This window comes from Ostrea edulis, chromosome 1, assembly GCF_947568905.1.
Source record: "Ostrea edulis chromosome 1, xbOstEdul1.1, whole genome shotgun sequence".
NCBI lineage: Eukaryota > Metazoa > Mollusca > Bivalvia > Ostreida > Ostreidae > Ostrea > Ostrea edulis.
The window spans coordinates 74,428,739-74,450,662 of NC_079164.1; the positions used below are offsets into that span (position 1 = coordinate 74,428,739).

The 21,924-nt window shown below is 36.8% G+C and overlaps 1 protein-coding gene across 2 annotated transcripts in view; it reads left to right on the forward strand.

The window, feature by feature from the left end:
* The first annotated feature begins 17,543 nt into the window (after positions 1-17,543).
* Positions 17,544-21,924, forward strand: part of LOC125681992 (GPI mannosyltransferase 1-like) — a 6,072-nt gene continuing 1,691 nt past the window's right edge. Inside the window, exons 1-5 of one of the 2 annotated variants that reach the window (XM_056160297.1) lie at positions 17,544-17,751; positions 18,323-18,852; positions 20,128-20,386; positions 21,296-21,397; positions 21,693-21,766. In XM_056160297.1, the coding sequence (XP_056016272.1) occupies positions 17,590-17,751; positions 18,323-18,852; positions 20,128-20,386; positions 21,296-21,397; positions 21,693-21,766 (1,127 nt within the window). In that variant the 5' untranslated portion in view covers positions 17,544-17,589. The remainder of the gene's footprint in view (positions 17,752-18,322; positions 18,853-20,127; positions 20,387-21,295; positions 21,398-21,692; positions 21,767-21,924) is intronic. The other variant, XM_048922360.2, reaches the window with a different exon arrangement.

Sequence of the window (21,924 nt, forward strand, 5' to 3'; positions counted from 1 at the left end):
ATATACCGCCCGCACCTCGGGCGGGACAAGGAAGGCAGCCGTATGTTTACCGGGCGGGGAGCGTATGGAATGATGGTGTTGGTGGCCGCCCGATATCCGTAAGGTTATCGGTAGGTAACCGGGAGGGGTACGTCCGGTACCCATACGGACATCGTACGGACTAGGTACCCCCGTGCGGTCACCGCTCGGACACCTGAGGGGTATCGGATGAAGCCCGGACGATGTCCGTTCTGAGAACATCCGGGTATCGTTCGGTGACCTTTGCCTTTTCATGCGTGTTAAGTGCAATTAAGGCAATTGCAAACTGGTGTATATATACCTATCGTCATCGTCATCATCTCCAACATCATCATCGACGCTGTTGCCATCAACATCGACATGGCCAATCCTCCGAGGCATCTGAGACTGCCGTTCCTACGTCTACAACTCGCTGAAGCACGTGAGCGTTATCTTACGATGGGGTTGACATCGCCAGGATTTAACTCCGCGCTAAAAGCTGCCGGTGGGGTATACGGGCCCTGAATGGCGTGTTCTCACCGCATGGTCCCCGGCCGGACACTTTTCAGATTTTGGCATTCTCAGGCCGCTCAGAACCCGCTACCTAGTCGGATACCTAATCGCAGTGTAATGTGACACAGGTATAAGTTTGGTGATAATTTGCCCAGTGGTTCTTGAGAAGATTTTTTAGCAACCACTACTTTTGTTTGCATTTTCCTAATTATCTCCCCTTGTTAAAGGGTCACAACCCTAGTTTTAATACAAATGAAAGTCAAAAATTGGCCAAGAGGTTCTTGAGATATAGCCCTTTACTGTAATTTGAGAATGGATATAACACTTCTTATTCAAACCGGTTTCTTTTTTTTTTTCTTTTCTTTTTTTTAGCGAGCGCAATAATTTCTTTGCACGCATACGAAATACAAATACAAATACTCCGTGCACAACCGTTACTTTGTCAGTTTGGAGGAGTCGCTAAATAGAAAGAGGGAGTCGCTTTCAACATCCGGGAGAGGAGATCCAGGAAGTTTTCTTGCATTTGTAACTACTATTTGTACACAAGATTTATCGCAAGAAAAAATACGATAACCATTTGAAGGTACATCTAGTTTGTTCAAACACTTCGGCTTTATTTTGTAGAATAGAAAATTTTCGCGTTGCCAGTGACAAAAGCATTGTATTATAGAATAATTACATAACAAAACTTGAGAGTAGGCAATTTAATCCATATGTAATATTTTACGTTGTCCTTCATTATCTAATAATCAGACTTAGAAAATACGGAATTCAGCATGGGTCGATTTCTGTTAACATTGCAAAAGTAATGGAGGGGGGGGGGGGGGGGGGGGGGGGGACTCGGTCTTCGTTAAAAATCAGATAGGGGAGTCGCAAAATGCCAAAATACTCCGGGCTATTTAAAAGTAGTACGTTACAGAACAGACTTTACAAAGTTGTCCAAGGAAGAGGTACCGCTGCGGTGGTCTAGAGGGAGAGCGTTCGCCCCGAATGCGGAAGGTCGGGGTTCGACCTGGCCGCGACAGACCTAAGTCGTTAAAACAGGCAGTGACAGTTCCATCGCCAAACGCTCAGCATCAGGTGTGAATGTCACGGGTCCTCGGAAATGACCTTAAAAACGGATGTCCCGTGTCTCAGTTGGTGTGGCGCGCTAAAGAACTCTCACTGCTCATTGGCCGTAAGCGCCAAACCTAGGTCTTTGAAGCCCTTTGAACATCGGTCTGGGTGACTGACGTCTCCATATGAGTGAAAAATTCTCGAGAGGCACGTTAAACAATATATACAATCAATCAATCCAAGGAATAGAAAATTACTAATACAAAACATCCCTAAGTTTTTGCTGGTCCGTATGAATTATATCAGGTAGTGAAGCATGAGGAGAAATACAATATACAAGTCTACGCCGAATCATACAATTTTTATCCGGTACGGATTTATATTGATAATTCGTTGCAAAAGAGAGTGCAGAGGAAATTTAACAGACGTCACAGAATTACAGACTCCATAGATTCAGTGTGGGACGGAAACTTACAAGAGGTAAAAATTATTTCAACATGTAAACTTGACATTTGTTGACTTATATATAACGTGTCAGATGCGATGTTGTAAGGTACAGCTATGTAATACTAAGTCTACAAACGGAAATACCGTAGGGATGACTGCGTATAACTTAGGAAACAATGATGCATTTTTATAACGAGAAATGTAAGATAAGAAATCAAACGATTACAGACTTCCATGGCACAACATTTTATCTTCTGAAATTGAAGAGTTTCAATAGTCTGTTTTATCTAGTTATTCAACTTATTGAAACAGTGTACATGTATCTCCACATGCCTATACTTGTATGGAGGGTAATCGTGTTCAAAAATCCAAGCATGTAAACTTGTTAATCCAAACTTGCAACCGTGTTAATTTGTCAGTTTCAGCTGTGTATGTTTGTAACTCAGGGGGTGTATGTTATGTTTCTCAGAAATGTATACCTCAGTGTTGTACTCTTCATTTGTGTTTTTTGATTTGAACAGAAATTTATAGTGATTGTTTTCATTTTGGGATTTTCATACCTAAACGGTAAGCAATGCAAAATTAATGGTGATAGAGAGTTGGTTTAATAATCAAATCACATATTTAAAGCGAACAGCTGTGTCACCTAAGTGCTCATTAATTGCTAGAACCGACCAAAGCTGAAAGTAAGAGGGTGTTGCACCGAAGCGGGAATTTTCCCTAATCGGAGCTCCGTGCCAGCACTCGTGACGTAGAACTGACCTTCATTCATATTTATACTCATTGCGTATTTGCCATTTAAATACCTGAAGGATTCCCCAGTACTAGGGACAAGCCTAATACATTTTATGTGTCAATACATTATACATGTAACATCGTCATGTTGTCTAAAGATAATTTTTAAAAATCGTGAAGATTAAATTGTCTTCTTTTTTTCTGAGTATCAGATACAATATATACGGTTTACATGTTACGAGTGTATCAAATATTTAATATTCTATACTACTACCGTCCAAAAGCTCTTATACTCGTATGTATTATTTTCTACAACCAACTATTGGCAACTATACTTGACTCTGACCACAAAACAAAATATGGGAAGTTGAAAACGCATTAATAAAGTACATGCACCTGTAAAAATTTATTCAACATAGCAATTTGCTACTGTAATACATATAAAATCAAACTATTTAACGGTTATTTACCTTGTTCGGCCTTAAAGTTTTTTTCCAAAGCTTTGCAAAGTTCACAATGGGTTTTTGTAAAAGGCACCATGCCTTTGTCAACAACTTTCATTCAGAAAAAAACATACAAGTTCTGGTTAACAGCCTTGACTATTAAAACACAGGTATTGCATGCTGTATTCGGCGTGTTTATTGAGAGTCCTATTCACAAAATAAACAGTGTCCAGGTTCGAAGCTTATTTCAAACTCGACACATGGTAATAAACAGAGATTTGATATGAATCATCATCATAAAACATTTATAAAAACTAGAAGCGTGTTTCAATTAAGAAAATAAAATCTAGATGGAAAACGTAATATGAAAAAAAAACAATAAAGTGCACCGCCACGGCACATGATACGCCCGTCACATATTGTTAACAGTATAGATTGTACCCATTAAAACATTTTTTTTAATATCACCTTAATTAAATGTCACAGTGACCTTAAAGTAGGATGCGACACACCTTCTACCTAAGATGCATTAGTTGACCAATTTTGGTGATTCTAGGTCTAATAGTTTTCAAGTTATGAGCCGGACAAGTTTTTGCCATATATGGCCATATCTTCTTAATGAAAGGTCACAGTGACCTGGTTTTAATGTGCGACACACCTTCTACCCAAGATGTATCTACAGACAAAGTTTGATGATTGTAGGCCTTGTAGTATTTAAGTTACGGGTCGGACACGAAAAAGCTAACAGACGGACGGACAGACGGATATCTTCTTAATGAAAAGTCACAGTGACCTGGTTTTAATGTGCGACACACCTTCTACCCAAGATGTATCTACAGACAAAGTTTGATGATTGTAGGCCTTGTAGTATTTAAGTTACGGGTCGGACACGAAAAAGCTAACAGACGGACGGACGGACATGAACGCCATACCATAATATGTCCCGTCTTAAGACGGGCGTATAAAAAAACAAAAAAATGTGTTCGTGAGGGAGTCGAACCCGGTCGTTTTCAAAATAGAAAACATCTTTACATATAAGAATCGACTATCTTACCCACTTAACTGAACCACGCAGTAGACCATAGATTACTAAGGAAAATTAACGTACAGGTGAAGTTGAAAATAATACCAGTGAAGTCGTTTCAATCTTTTTAAATTTACAAAAAATGCCCTCGTGAAACAAAATTTCAAAGCGACAGGGTTTTTTTTTTTAGAGGAAACCTCGAAGAACTTGTTCATGCTAAATTCATTTTGTTTCACGGAGGCAGTTTTTCTGAAATTCGGGGATACCCCTCCATTTTAACGCTAAAAATCATATAAATTGCTTATTGCTTGATTTCAACTCGAAATATTTTTGGCTAATTTTGTCAATGCATGTCTTTTAAACTTATTTTCAAAAGTTATTGAATCAAGACATAAGTTCCAATTCGTTTTATCATATATTTGAATAACTTAATTTTTTTCCATCTTCCATGCAACACCTTTAGGGAAATTAACATGTGGGATGAGACGTTGTTGCACGTCTCGTGTTAATTTCCCTAATAAAGGTGTTGCGTGAGATATCGATAAAATAAAGATATTCAAATATATGATAAAACCAATGGGAACTTATGTCTTGATTCAAACATTTTTGAAAATAAGTTTAAAAGACGTATATTAACAAGAATTAGCCAAAATAATTTGAGTTTAAATCAAGCAATAAGCGATTTATATGATTTTAGCGTTAAAAAAGAGGGGTATCCCCGAATTTCAGAAAAACTGCCTCCGTGAAACAAAATGAATTTACATATGTAACATGAAAATGTTCTTCGAGTTTTCTACTAAAAAAAACTGTCGCTTTGAAATTTTGTTTCACGGGGGCATTTTTTTTGTAAATTTCAAAAAATCGAAACGACTTCACTGATATCATTTTCAACTTCACCTGCACGTTAATGGTTCAGTGGATAAGGTCGTAGAATTTTAAAATGTAGAGAAATCATCTTTTTTAACGACCGGGTTGGAATCCCTCACGGACACATGTTTTCTTTTCTTCAATATTACGTTTTCCATCTAGATTTCCCTTAATTGAAACACACTTACAATGTGCCCAGTTTGTGAATGGGAGTCGCAACAAACACGCCGAACACAGCATGTGATACCTGTGTTTTAAAAGTCAAGGCTGTTAACGAGAATTCTTAGGTTTTAAAGCTTTGTAAGAATTTATGTCAAACAAGGTAAATAACTGTTAAACAGTTTGAATGGATAAGGCAATATGTATTCCAGTAGAAAATTGCTATGGTAATCAATGTTTTCAGGTGCATGTACTTGGAATTTTGTTGAACTTTATCAATGCGTATTAAACTTCTCATATTTTGTATTGTGGTCAGAGTTTACAGATACATACGAGTATAAGAGCTCTTGGACTGTAGTATTATAAAATATTAAATATTTGATACACTCATAACCCTAGATACATTGTGTCTAGTACTCAGAATTTCAAAAATTATGTTTAGACTATGTACGGACACATAAAATATTTTAGGCTTGCCCTTATTACTGGGGAATCCCACAGGTATGTAAATGGAAAATACGTAATCAGAGTTTTAAATAGGAATGAAGGTAAGTTCTACGTCACTGGTGTTTAAATACCAGGCACAAAGCTTCGATTAGGGAATATTACCGCTTCTGTGCAACACCCTCTTTCCAGACATGAATTTTGAAGGACTGCTCCGAAATTCGGTGGAGGCGTTGACCAGTCCAAATATTCAGCCGAGCCGAATCTCAACCGAGATTACGACGAAAACATGGCTTCAAAAGAAGTTACGAAAGACACAGTTACAATGATTATTAATGAAGAGAGATAAAATGAAAAATCCAACATAAATTCCGACGTCAGGATATTGAAATAAACAAACTAGCCTATGCCCCTATAAAGGATTTTGCATGTCGGGTACTTTTTATGCGATAGAGTTAAAGAAAGGACAACTTTATATGGAAATGTAAAATGCTATGATGCATTTGCTTTATTATTATCATTTTTTAAGCAAGTTAACTATGTTTATATTTAATTAATGGAGAATGTAATGATTTGACTTTTGACATCGTCCCCTAACGAGTTTCATTGGCGCGATTACTTGCATGTAGATCTACGGGACACATGAATAATGCGATTGTAACATCGAATGTTTGATATTCAAACTGTTAATTGGTTTGTTGTAAACATGTTTTGTTGAGTGTGTCATTACTTTTGATACCGTAGTTAGACTAGTCCTATTTTGTTAAACTGTGCTTACCTGGCCTTGTGTACCCGTGGATGTTCTCCGTTTACGTTTCCCATAATGCATTGCGCACCCAGAGTTATCGTTCCTTACAATTCACAAATACGTGTAAGTGAGAGCAAGGAACGACAACTCTGGGTAGAGATTGACAATTTATTTGTGTTATTTCTTTAAAATAACAGATACGGTTTAGTGTGGGAAAGGGGGGGGGTACAGACTGCTCGGTAATTTTTTTTATTGCGAGTAGGGCCTATTTCCTTAACCTGGTACGGAAAATGACGAGCGCGATCCGATTGATTTGATTGGTCATGTTACATGATGTCACGATATATGCAATGTAAATCAGAGTGCCAAGAATGGCCTAACAATCGCTATGAAACACGTCAAACAGCATTTGACCCAAATAATAGGCCGTACATGTATTGACGAACTATCGTTATAACGACCATAGAATTTGCGAAATGCTGACTACAATCGAGACTGTTGAAATCCCTGAACCATCAACTTATTTCTCAGTAGCTTGCCTCGATTTAAAAACTGACTATACGCAGAACAAGCTCTTGTCTATCGAATCAGTCGAGACATATAAGCACCATATGCAGGTGATATGGAATATTGCTACATTAATATGGGAAGTTGACGATGGAGAAACTGAAATCATCCCGTTTGTCGTACAGTTGAGTTGTCAGTTTGCCGTTAATGTCTACTTTTAATAAAATATCTAAGTATGAAGCAGAAGTGGACGACTCCGTGGTGTCTTTTATTTCGAGCTCACAGGGATAAATAGAATCGACATATGAATGAAAGTTACAAACAAAACGTCATCGATATATCTAAATGTCGAATTGAAGGCCACATCAAGAGATTTTTTCTTCTCAGGTAGAATTTTTTTTAATAAATTCTTCTTCATATGAATATAGAAACATGTCAGTTAATAAAGGAGCACAATTCGTGTCCATGGGAATTCCAACATAAGCGTTATAGGTTTTATCAGCGAATGTTAAGAAACATATAGTAGATCTACTTGGTTTAATGTTACTGGTTGAGATTACCAGTCAATATAACCTCGGGTTTTTATTATAGTAAGTGAGTAAGTAAGTAATTTTATTTATTATAGTGGCATGTGTACATATATTCATACATCCAATTTTATCACAATATACAAATCAATAAACACCCGGCCCGTCGGGCCTATATGCCACTTTAATCGTTGATATAATAATATATAATGCAAATAATTGCGCATAATAACATTTTCTATAATTATATATACATACATGTGTATACATGTATAATAAGTATATAATGTATAAATAGCTCAGTTGTTGATTTTTCCAAATATAATAGATTGTCTAAGAGAAAAGGAGGAGTACAAGTATTTTGCTAATTGTCTTGGGTAGTATATTACTGGTTAAATTTACCGGTCTCTTGAATTTAATTACTAGCTAAATTTACCAGTCTCTTGAATTTAATTACTGGTTAAATTTACCAGTCTTTTGAATTTAATTACCATTTGGTTAAATTTACATCTTCTGTGTTCACAATAAACTTGTTATTCATTTATTACAAGACTTTCTTTCGTAACTATTTATTACTTCTCAGAGTGACCATCCATTGCGTAAGTAGTCCGATGACGTTACAGAAAGCTGACAAAATATTAAAAGAATGCAAAACGAAAGGTCAGAAGTATTAATGGCGGTCAAAATATAACACGTGGAAAAAGAAATCTGAGCTGATCAGTGCTTGATAAAATTGTTATCCGACTGATTCTAAAGTCTACCGATAGTAAAAAAAAAAATTGTGCAACGATGATAAACGAGTCCATCTTCCCAGACTACTCACGGACTGTTGGTGAATTTCATTACTGGAGGCAGTCCTGCCGTTTACTAAGAGAAAAACATAGATATAAATGTACATGTATTTAAATTTATGTGAAAACGCCATTGTTGGGGACAAAGAAGAGTTCATTTAAATAGACCCCCAGTAAAATCTCTACCAGCCCCATACAATGTTTTCAGAAGATTGGGACAGGTAAAATCTCTACCAGTCCATACAATGTTTTCAGAAGATTGGGACAGCTAGTAAAATCTCTACCAGTCCATACAATGTTTTCAGAAGATTGGGACAGCTAGTAAAATCTCTACCAGTCCATACAATGTTTTCAGAAGATTGGGACAGCTAGTAAAATCTCTACCAGTCCATACAATGTTTTCAGAAGATTGGGACAGCTAGTAAAATCTCTACCAGTCCATACAATGTTTTCAGAAGATTGGGACAGGTGCACGATGTATATAACCGAAGATAATGAGCAGTGCATGATCAATCTCATAAATCCTATAAATCGAAATTAAGAGAAGAGCAAACACGGGTCCCCGGACATACCAGAGGTGAGATCAGGTGTCTAGCCAATCTAATTAAAATTAGATCCTATGATCCGCTACACGTGTAGCGATAGTAGATGAGCGGATCATAGGGTCTAATTTTAATTAGACTGGATGTCTGGCAGGAATAAGCATTTCCTGTCGACCGGTCACAACCGCCGTGAGCCCCATATCTTGATAAGATAAATGAAGTAATCCGTAGTCAAAATCAGCATGTAAAGAGCGGTTGGTTGGTTGTTTATTATTTAATTACGACAAACAAGGGATGCTGAGGACCAATTCTAGCCCGGACCAACACGGGAAAAAAACTACACGTATGTACTGAACATATGTGGAAACGTTATAGGTACATACGGGGGAAAACCTGTACTGTTATATATAATGAAAACTCCTCATACATTTTACGCAATAGCCAAATCATCTTTTGGAAGATGATTGGTGGTGTCCTGTAGTTTCGGCATCTTCATTTCAACTCGGCGGTCCAGATTGGTGTTAAAACGAAGAAAAAAATCCTGATTCCCAGAACATATCTTACAAAATTACGCAGTAGATGTGCATTAAGTTTTCGGAATTTTAATTTTCATCCTTAAGGGCAAATGGGAGTAAAAAATCGACATGGGTTTTATGTATTTTTTGTGTTGTTTGGTTGGGGGTGACCAATTTAAAAAAAACAAAAACCAAAAAACAAACAAAACTTTGCATGGTTCCCAGAACTCTTACATTTTACGCAGTAGCCAAGTCATCTTTCAGAAAGTAATTGGTGGTGTCCTATTGATGAGCGATAAGTTTTCGCAATTTTCGTTTTCACCATGAGGACCAGTTGGGTTTTGAAAAACAACGTTTTTCTATAGAAAAATCTCAGTGGTTCCCAGAAATCCTCTTATATTTTATACAGCTGCAAAATCATCTTTTGGGAGATAATTGACGGTGTCCTTTAGATATGCAGTAAGTTTTTCACCTTGAGGGACAAATGGGATGGGAAAACGACGAAGAAATGCCTGATGGTCAGTGTAATATGCCCTGTGCAACAAGAATTCGAATACATTTGCTTTAAGGGTTGGAATCTAAACCATAATAATAATGGCGGTTAGGATGACCCTGGGGCACTTGCCCATCAGAATACTCGATGCATCTTGATATGTGTAGCAGGAATATATGATGTAGAGTCATGACCTGCGAATGACTTAATTTAGAGCACTTGCCCAACAGAAAACACAATACTATGTAATATGGTATATACGGTATGTTATATGGTAACTATTGTGACTCTTTGCTAGTTACACAAGTACGACGGAGAATGTATTTAAAGGCAAGCACTTGCCTGCGGGTATTACTGTTTCATGACAGCATGTAGTTAATTAATGCTAATATAATAAATGGTCTATGGCACCATCCATTGAAACTCCCTTGGCATGGCTGAATTTGAATGCGCCGTAACTGGTCTGCGCATTCTCATGTGATGCTCTTATGATTGCACCATCATATCATCTTACATACATCCAAGGTTTTACTTCCAATGAAATTATATTGATCTTTTTTATTACAACACTTACCACGGACAATTACCTGCTAACGTACAATGCCTTGCTATATAGCACGCAGATAGAGGAGAACTAACTTATAAGTTTTAACGCAAAAAGAAACCCATCAAAGTGATTTGGAAAAACATTTAACGATTTAACAAATAATAAACTCGGACGGTATGTGATACAGAGTGCGAAATTCGTTTGGACCTCAATATTCATTAAAATCAGCATGTGCAAACTTACTTTAATGGCTTCCGAAGTACTTCTGTATTCCCTCTTCAGTCGCTGTGGCACATCTTGCTTTATATGATATATTTTGTACATTTCGGAGAACTTAGTGTGATTGACCATGTGTAACTACCTAAGCTGTTGCTTCATATCTTTAATTTTGTTGTTAAACACACGTTTTACGATTAAATCTTCAAAGCAATTTTTTTTATTGACATCATCAGTAGAACTGTCTTGCACGTGTTCACGATATATCTGTTTTTATGTTTATCTTGTAATAAACGTACCTCTGCTATTATTGTTGTTATGCTTCATTTATTTCTATACGTGTACAAACTCAAGAAAACAGTGATGTTTCCATCAATTGTGGCCTGGAGAAATTAAAGTGCCAACTGTTTGTTAGTAGAAATATGCAGGAAGATATCGTTGATGTTTTGTCATTAAAACACATTTGGTAGACTATAAATCAAAATTTTCCCAAATAGATATCAAGATCATCGAATATAAATCAAAATTTACGCATATAGATGGTATATAATATTTTCGCAGATAAATCAATTTTGGTATAATATTGCAACATTTTACACGCCATAGTAATATACAAATCTTGATTTACATGTATATGCAAGATCTCTATTTAAATTCGATAATCTTGTTATTCATATGTGGAAATCGTGAATTGACATGCTAGAGATTTGATTGATATGCGATAAATCTTGATTTATATCCGTTTTTAATTCGAAGCGGGCTACTGACAAACAAGTTGGAGCAGGGGTTCCAACAGTCTCGTTTAAAGTCAGCATTTCGCAAATTCTATGGTCTTTATAACGATCTAGTTTGCCAATACAACCTATCATTGGGTCAAATGCTGTCTGGCGTGTTGCATGCCGATTGTTAGGCCGTTCTTGGAACACCGCTGATTTTGACTACAGATAACTTCATTTACCTGATCAAGATATAGGGCTCACGGCGGGTGTGACCGGTCGGCGGGGGGTGTTTGCTCCTCCTGGGCACCTAGTCCCACCTCCGGTGTGTCCAGGAGTCCGTGTTTGCCCAGCTCTCAATTTTGTGTTACTTATGGGAGTTGTGAGATTGATCGCTGTTCGTTGTCTTCGCCTTTCATACCATAAATTTTGAATTATATTGGATAATCTTGTTACATGTATTTGTATTCAATAATCTTGTTATTCATATTCGATAATCTTGTTATTTATATTTTCAATAAGAATTGTTATTTACATTCGATAATGTTGATTTGCACTTGCTGGATGTAAAAAACAAAACAAAACAAAAAACCCGGAGTTCTTTGTAAAGCCAATTTTCATTAAATAAGATTTGTCGTCATTTTATTCGGCCTAGCATCAACATGGAATATGCACAGGCACTTGTTTCATACATGAGTCCCCCCTCCTTAATAATACCACTTATTAAGGAGATGGACTCATGTATGAAACAAGTGCCTGTGGGAACATGGTATCCGTCATATTGATTGTAAGTGAAACGTATAATTTGAAGATAAATTATGTGAAGTAAAACAATAATTGTAATCTATTTTCTCAATAAATAATTTTAAATGTTTTACGCAACCCCCTATCTTTTTTCCGAAAAAATAAGGAGAAACTTCAACCTATTGTGCCACTACATATGCCAGAAAAAGGTGATGTAAATCACTTAAAAAGTTGCTTCGTCAATATAAATCGGAAAAAGAAATATTCATATCTTGTGACCAGTCATTCAAAAAATCACGTTGTTAAATACCTCTCTGATTTATTAAAAATAACCTGAAGTTTTTCATCGACAATGTCTTTGTACATAGTATTTGATGATCAAATCTTTCAACATTGCCATGCATGGGCACGAATGAAAGGGGCGTTGCAAAACGCGGAATAGAAAATGGAACGGAAACGGAACAAAACACGGAACGGAGTTTAAGAATTAGAATGGTTAATGCAGTCAAGATAACACAAGAAATCGTGGAGAAATGCTTTATTTTGGGAATTTGTTTACAAGCGGTAATACAATTTTATCTTAAAATTCTGGATCATAAACTGATTAAACGAAGTAAACGTTTGAATAAGAATTCAAAAAGCGTTTTACAAGAATTTTGAAAGTTTGGCATTGACAGATGCGTTAGCGAGCAGCGACACCTATGGGTAGAGAATGGAAAGAACACACGTGTTTTATCCCCCCCCCCAAAAAAAAACCCCGCCATTAACGCACATGTACATGTATTTACACATATACATATAAATGAATACAGATATTTATTGGCACAAACACAATTACAATAATCGAAGGCGGATCCAGGAATTGTGGTTTGTACACGCCACTTTATGAGGCAGGGAGTCTGGATTTTATAGGACTTGAAATATATGTCTCCTATTTAGTCATTTGTACTATTTTCTATCATTTTTAATAAGGTGAAATTAATAAAATGACGCAAATTTTAAGGGTTTTGGGGGAAAATTAAGTTCTCCCAATAAAGTAATTCAAGAAATCCAAAGATTTTGCCATTTATCTCTCCGGGAGTGGAAGATATTATTGCTTTTTTTTTTCTTTTTTTTTTATCGTTTAGTACATTTTTCTGAGCAAGACACCACGATTTACCTTAAATTTGAAAATTTTAGGGAGGTGGCGCCGGCTGGGCCTCCCCCCTTTAAATCCGCAACTGATAATTGGTAAAGGTCCATTAAACATCATCAGATAATGTTTACATAATTTTTATGAAGTCTTAAAAAGACTTTATGTATATCACTGTTAAAATATACTTGTAACATGTATCTTTCATTGTCCAGAGTAATACCGTGTATGTGTGTACCTACAACAGGGAGTGGTATGTATAAAACAACAATAATTCATGATCTTTTTAAGTCAACAAGTTAAACATCCTTTGATTTTTATACGATATATCACCACGATGAGAGAAAGATGCCTATTGTTTTTCAAGGTCAGAAGTCAAAGGTCAAGTTAATAGTATATATTACTTAGTAGGAAAACATTGTAGGCAGGATACAAACTGGACCGTAAGCTCCAGAATATAGCAACTTGGTACCTTTGATCACCATAATGAGAGGAAGATGCTTATTGTTTTTAAAGGTCAAAGGTCAAGGTCGTAGTATTACTCAGTAGGAAAACCTTGTAAACAGGATACAAACCGAACCGTAAGCTCAAGGATATTAGAACTGGGAACCTTGGATCACCATGATGAGAGGAAGATGCATATTGTTTTTCAAGGTCAAGATCACAGTATCACTTAGTAGGAAACTTTGTAGGCAATATACAAACTGAACTGTTGGGGTTAGGACCGTCAAACTTTGTACACATACACTTTATGCCAAGTGGAGGATGTTGAAGGCAAGTTCTACAAATCATGGTGTAAGAAAAACACCCTATATTAGTTTTTCACGGGCGTGTTATGTACTGTTGGCTGTACTCTTGTTTATTTTGACTTAGTGACTGCAGCACTCCAATCCTTAATAGGAAGGACTTCTGGCACTTTATTTCTAAACTTAATACTTGTATCTTAAAATTTAGATTAATAATGAGATGATCTTTTAATTCCATTCAAGCATAAATTGTCTGTTAGTCTTTTAGCTATTTCATGTTAATTCTTCATATACTATGGATCGTAAACTTCACCTTTAGGTTTTCATTGTATCTGTTTCAATCTATCTTTCCCGCTGTATCTCTTTGGGTTCAACACTAATTCGCAGGATATCGGTAGGCTTAATGTACGAACTTTCACATAAATTCATCCCAAATAAGGCAAACCTTTTATACACACCGGACTCGTTCGCTTTAATTTGATGTGATACATAAATGCATACATGTGTTATACCAGGTGTAGAACTAAATTACGAATAAAAGCAAGTTCGATTTTTAATGATGGCTATGGTTGGGGGAAATCGTTGAAAAAAATATTTATCTTTTACAATATTGTTTTCGGGAGGGGAGGGGTATTCATTGAATATTTGAAAAGTCTAGGCTTTTTCAATAAAATTATTTTCTATTTACGTTTTTTTTTAATTATTATTGGGGGGGGGGGGGGTAAGTTAATGATTTTAAATAAAATGCATATGCATTAGTATGAAGTAACGGTGAATTCTTTGGATGACTTCCCGCTCTCTGTAATTTCTGCTTCCCTTGTTCATGATATAAACCTTTTATTTTGCAAATACTGACCTCATAACATTGCATACAATATTTTCCGTTCCGTTCCGTCTTCCGTTTCGTTTTCCGTTCCGCGTTGAAGATAATGAACAGTGATCAATCTCACAACTCGTATATAAGCAATATAAAATATAGAGTTGGGCAAACACTGACCCTTGGATATACCAGAGGTAGGATCAGGTGCCTAGGAGGAGTAAGCATCCCCTGTCGACCGGTCACACCCGCCATGAGCCCTACATCTATGGAGCGCCAAATTAACATAAACTCAAATAATTGAAGATATCTTCAATTATTTGAAGATATCATCAATTCAATTATTGCTCTCTTTAATTGAATTAATGCGCGCATTAAATCAATTATTGCTTTTATCAAATGAATTAATGCGCGCTTCAATTCAATTATTGCTCTCATCAATTGAATTAATGCGCGCATCAATTGAATTAATAAGAGCAATAATTGATTTAATGCGCGCATTAATTCAATTATTGCTCTCTTCAATTTAATTGATGCGCGCATTAATTCAATTAATGAGAGCAATAATAGATTTGATGCGCGCATTAATTCAATTAATGAGAGCAATAATAGATTTGATTCGCGCATTAATTCAATTATTGCTCTCTTCAATTCATTTGGTGAGAGCATCAATTTAGTAGAAATATTGCTCGCAATAATTAATTTAGAGCTCGGTATAAATAATTTGATGATCTCTTTAATTCAATTGAAGATATCTTTAAATCATTTACAATGCTTTTATATAAGGAATTAGTGCGCGCATCAATTCTTTTAAAGAGAGCAACAATTCAATTAAAGATAGCATTAATTCAATTGTGGATATGTTGAATTGAAGATATCTTTAATTATATAGTTGCTCTCTCTAAAAGAATTATTGCTCTCTTCAAATGAATTAAAGATATCATTAATTCAATTGAAGAGAGCAATAATTGAATTAATGCGCGCATTAACTCCATTGTTGCTCTCATCAAATGAATTAATGCGCGCATCAATTCAATTATTGCTCTCATCATTTGATTGAATGCGCGCATTATATCAATTATTGCTCTCTTCAATTGAATTGTAGCGCGCATCAATTCAATTGTTGATATCATTAATTCATTTGAAGAGATCATTAATTCAATTAAAGCGCGCATCAATTCAGCTGAAGAATTAATGCTATCATCAATTCAATTAATGCGCGCAATAATTCAGTATTGAAGATATCATTAATTGTTTGAAGAGATCTTTAATTAAATTGTTGCGCGCATCAAAAGAATTAATGATATCAGAAGAGTTCGTAACTCGAAACTGGCGTATTGAAGATATCTTCAATTATTTGAGTTTATGTTAATTTGGTGCTCCATATACATCTTAATTAGGTAAAATGGAATTATCCAGAGGTTTGAGCGAATCGAACTTGATACAATCGGAGTGAGGGGGGGGGGTGTCAAAAAATTACAAAGCCAGGAAAAGGGGTGGCACCACAGGCACTTGTTTCTGTAAATGTCTTATAACCTCTGTACACTTATAATTATTATTAGTATACAGAGGTCATAAGTCATTTACAGGAACAGGTGCCTGTGGGTGGCACCTATAGGCGCTTGATTCATTTAATTTTCGCAATGAGTTACAATGATTCTAAAATACATATATGTATTTGTTTTTTAAGTATAGGAAACGGTGTTTTCAGGCTGAGCATGACTTCCCGTTCCCTCTCATCTTCGCTAGCCAAGGGTTTACGATCCGCTCCGCTTCTCTAAAAACGTTTGTAGAGAAGCGAAACGAATCCATTGGAGTAGCTTGGGTTCGAATATTACCAAGGCAGGGGGTCTGGGGTAATCAACATTTTAACAACGAAAAAGGTGGGGTTTTTTTTGTTTTTTTTTTTACCGAGGCAGCTGCCTCGGTTGCCTCAGTGGAAGCTACGCCACTGGAATCGTAAACCCCGGCTTGACTAGCAAAGACGCATGGTTCCCTATATAATTTTTGCTTCCCTTGATCATAGGCCTAAGACTTTTGATTTACAAAAATGTTATCACATACAATATATTTTTTTTATTTTTTTTTATTTTTATTTATTTATTCACCAATCAAGGGCCCTCAGGGGGCATATACAAATTAACAATTAAACATTATAACTACATGATACAATTTACACATGTGTTTCATATACATGTTAAGGGTTTCTACATTGACATAGGTACTGATTGAAAATGTACTGTACAATAATTAAGTCTGCTATATGGGAAGTAAAGTAAGACAATATTATAAAATGTTGTCACAAGCACAGAGGGTACCAAGGGACGGTGTCTGAGGCAAGTCTATCAGACTGGCAGTCTTGTTATGAGTGTTGTGTACCGAATTATTTTTGGAGACCGGGCTACGTCGTGAAAACAAATCGGATTATATTTGTATGTGTAACAGGAAGGGAGAAAAATGCTACGGACCAGACCGGGATTCGAACCCGGGCCCCCTGAATCTCTAGTCAGGTGCTCTACCAACTGAGCTATGTGGCCACCGGCGATCGAATCCGGCTGACCGCTACACTCCTCCCTCCTTAAATGTCTTCACACCTGAAGACATCAACCCAATATCTTTATCCCCTGGCAGGCATTTTTCACCTGTCAGTTCCAGGGGCTGGTCTACGGCACCAAATGTAACGGTAAGGGAGAAAAATGCAACGGACCCGGGCCCCCTGAATCTCTTGTCAGGTGCTCTACCAACTGAGCTATCTGGCCACCGGCGATCGAATCCGGCTGACCGCTACATATGGTATAGGTTTACACATTTACACACAATAAATAACTTCCTACATGCTACTTTCGATTTCGACTTGTTTGTAATGATGCCTCCGAAACTGGAAATAAGAGTAGTCCTTGGTCTTGGCCTGTTAATAAGAATGATAATGATTTTATATGGAGAGTGGCAGGATCGGACATCCATTGTCAAGTATACAGATGTCGATTATAATGTGTTTACGGACGCCGCAGAATACATGACTCAGGTAAACCGGTAAACACAGTTTCTAAATGTCAAAGTTCTAGATAGAATGTTCTGTCAAAGTTCTAGATAGAATGTTCTGTCAAAGTTCTAGATAGAATGTTCTGTCGTTAAAGTGATCATTTCTTACGGAGTTGTCTTAATCGTACAGGTGCTATATGTAAATCCTTTTTGATAGAAACGATACAGCCATGGCTAAACTGTATATAGGGATTGAAAATGGTCATTGTTGTCAACACCACAGGCGCTTCTTAGTAGAATTGCACACGGATTCCTTTTATAATTATAGTCACAGATGAAATAGATGAAAGTGTTACAGTGCCACTAGTTTAATCACTTTCAGATTAGATTTCATTTTAAGAATGCATATCTATTTTGTACACTACACATAGTTCATGTCATGTATTGGATATTTTGTTGTTTTAAAATTTACAAGCTTAAAGACAAAACTTTAAAAATAAAAATGAACATCCACCAAGTGAATCTAAAGTAGAAATATGAAGATGATAATCACGCTTTTGTTATGTTTTTATTGTGTATAACTGTCACTGACACATTGAAACTTCTACTTTCAGGGGGTTTCTCCTTACAACAGATCCACATATCGCTACACTCCCATTTTGGCATGGATGCTTCAGCCCAATATAACAGTCTCCCCATTATTTGGAAAGGTGTTGTTTGTACTGTTTGATGTCTTGAGTGGGTACCTCATCTACGTCCTGCTAATGTCAGAAAACACTGGGCAGACTCGGTCCATTTTATGTGCCTCCATCTGGTTGTTCAACCCATTACCAATAGCTGTATCTAGCCGAGGAAATGCGGAATCTATTATGTCATTTCTGGTGTTATTAACTTTGAGACTGTTCCAGCAAAATAGAATTCTTCTTGGAGCTGCCATTTATGCTCTCTCAGTCCATGTCAAAATATATCCGATGACTTACTGTCTAGCACTGTATTTGTACTACAGCAGGAAGGAGGAGAATTCCCAGCCGAGCTCAATGATGTGCTGGTTACAGAGAAAACTATGGCCTACAAATAAGAATTTCATCATGGTTCTGGTTGCCACATTGACCTTTGTTCTGTTAACAGGACTGTGCTATCAAAAGTAAAAAAAAATTCCATTCCATTTTATAAATACAGTTCAACTTTGGTATTTCAAACATTAATATCTCAAAGAACATGGAAGTCCAGAGTTGTCGAAATTTTAAAATCACTGTCAGACATTTGGTCTGGCAGAGCTAAAGGTTCTGTCAGACCGGACAAGGTTTTGTCAGACCAAATACATGTACCTTCTATTGCACAGAAAGAAAGGAAGAAAAAGAACTGCACCAAAATGCCTTTTCTTGTTTTAACAGCAATGCACCTACCACTCCTATCTAGCCAAATACGGTCAGTTTTCCAGCCAGCATGGAAGTCAGTAACACCACGGAAGACTTCGTAATTTTTTAAGTGGTCCAGGTTCAGCATTTTTTCTTTTCTTACGAAATAGTTTGTTTTACATCCCGTCAGGAATTTCCCCTCATATTGAGACGTCACCAGCTGTGGGTGAAATACCACAAATGTAGAACTATATGGTTTGTACTCTGACTCCAAGACCATAGTAGTGAGGGTTCTTTAACGTGTTAAAACCTGCCGCGACATTAGGGGTCATATCCGAAAGACCTGTGACTCTCACTGCTAAATACTGAGCATTTGGCAAGCATATATTTGCATCTTAGATTTGACGCGGCCATGGCACGAGCAGAACTCGAACCCACGACCTTCCAGTTTTAAAGCGAGCGCTCTACCACTGAGCTTTTTCTTCCGGTAGAGAACCTTTCACAAATTTGATCGGCCGCGCAGCCATGTTGTTTGAGTGAATTTGTGCATCCCGAACCCGAGCTTTAAGATAATCAGATCACAGCCGATATTTTCAAATGGTCATTTGGACCGACATTTTCTAGCAAGTTATCGGTCCAGGGAATTTTTTACCAGCCTTGCCGACAGGACCGACAGTTTTCGACAACTCTGAAGTCCCAACTACGGTTAATGTATTTGAACCTCAATATCTCGAACCCTCAGATTCTTGGCCCCATCAAGTTCAAGATAACAAAGTTTGACTGTATACAAGTAAAATCATTTTCATTGATATAACCGGACAAGGTTTTGTCAGACCAGATACATGTACCTTTTATTGCACAGAAAGAAAGGAAGAAAAAGAACTGCACCAAAATACAGAACAAAAAGTTTGCACTCAAATAACTGACAATTTCTAATTGCTACAAAACTCTTTGTTGAAACCAATTGAACATTAAATGATATTTGAGAAGTATGAATGATCTGAAATGAATGCTGTTCGAAGAATTCTTTTTATGGTGCTGGGTTTGTTTATCTATAACAGGTATGGCTGGGATTTCCTCCATGAGACATATCTCTACCACATCACTCGCCGTGACATCCGACACAATTTCTCTGTGTATTTCTACATGCTGTACCTAAGTGCCAATTCTCCTTATTCTGGAGCCCTAGGACTGGCAGCATTCCTGCCTCAGCTCATTCTGTTAGTCGTCTGCTCAATCAAGTTTCACAGGGATCCACCCATGAGTTTCTTTCTCAATACTCTTATTTTTGTGACATTCAACAAAGTTTGCACTTCTCAAGTAGGTATCATTTATTTCATTTTTTAGTTATTGCATGTCACCATAGATAGAAAGAACCAATTGATATCAATTGTTCTAATGTTTATTTTTTGAAAAAATGAAAATTTCTGTCTTATTTTTGTCATATTCAAAATTTTTCTCAATTTCAATGTAGATGTAGATCCATGACTGTTTGATGTCAACAGTCATGAAGTACTGCCATTGGTGTACCACTATATTAACACTATAATATTGACATCATTGTAGTGTACTTAAGACTGTGTAGTATAGAAATGGAGAAAATCTTTGGCTGGACCGGGAACTGAACCCTTGACCCCTGCAGTACTAGTCAGGTGCTCTAACCACTAAGCTATCCAGGCCCATATCCATGGTCTGTATAACCCTAACTACTACATTTTCCTCCCTCCTTATATTGTCTTCGCCCTCAAAGACACTCAACCCAGATTCTTTTCGCCCCTGGCAGGACAACCTGCAGTGCAGAGGTGGTCAACTGCACCAACTGTGAAATAGGAGAGAAGAAAATTTTTGAGCTGGAACGGCAATGAAAACTGGTACCCTGCATTACTAGTCAGGTATTCTAACCGATGAGCCATCCAGGCTGACATCCACAGTCCGTGGAATGTAGTAGTTAGGGCTATATGAACTGGATAACTCTATTAAAGTACTACAACGGTGCAAGCACCCCGTACCATAGATATTGTTTTTAAAATGTTAACTTTGCAGCAGTGAGTAATAAACTATCACTAAACTTAGGCCATATTGGGAGTTGTTTTCTGAGCTGGATGTACTGGTATATACAGCATCCCACTCACTTAGAAATGAAATACGCTGTTATTTAAGTTTTATCCCAGCAGTTAGGTCCACCTCATTCACAGCAGCCATTCTTTTATGTTTTACGTTTTGTTGTAGTACTTTTTATGGTATCTCTCTTTGCTGCCCCTGGTTTTACCAAGCTTGTCCATGTCTATCAGGAGAGGGGTCTCACTTGCTATACTCTGGCTTCTCGGACAGGTAAGATGTTTCTAAATATTCTTTAATGCTGGCATTTTAATGTCAATATTGGCAGAAAATGAGAATAAAAGTTATTATTTTATCGATAAACAGAATTTATATAATCAGAAGGAAGGTAAAATGTAGAGAAAGTTTTGACATCATACAAGTATTCAGATGCATAATCAGATGAGGTCCTTGTTTTCTTATCTTGATAGATTAAGTTAAGTGTATACTCTACCCTTGCAGCAATAATATAGCCCTCTCCAATTTTTATCAGAATAGGAATAAATCAGAGAGGGCTATATTATTTCAGCTTAATAGTCTACCCATGTCATCTTTGGCATTGATGGCCTCTGGTTTAATGATGTGGAGCGTGTCCAGTCCCAGGTAATTATAAGGCTTACATGGATGGAACTTTACTACCTGGATTTTGCATCTGGGAATTTTTCTTATCAGTTATGCCTCAAATGCTGCTTGTGATCAATATTGTACAGATGCATGATTGAAAGGATCTGTCCATTTGTCAATTAAACTATCTTAGCATT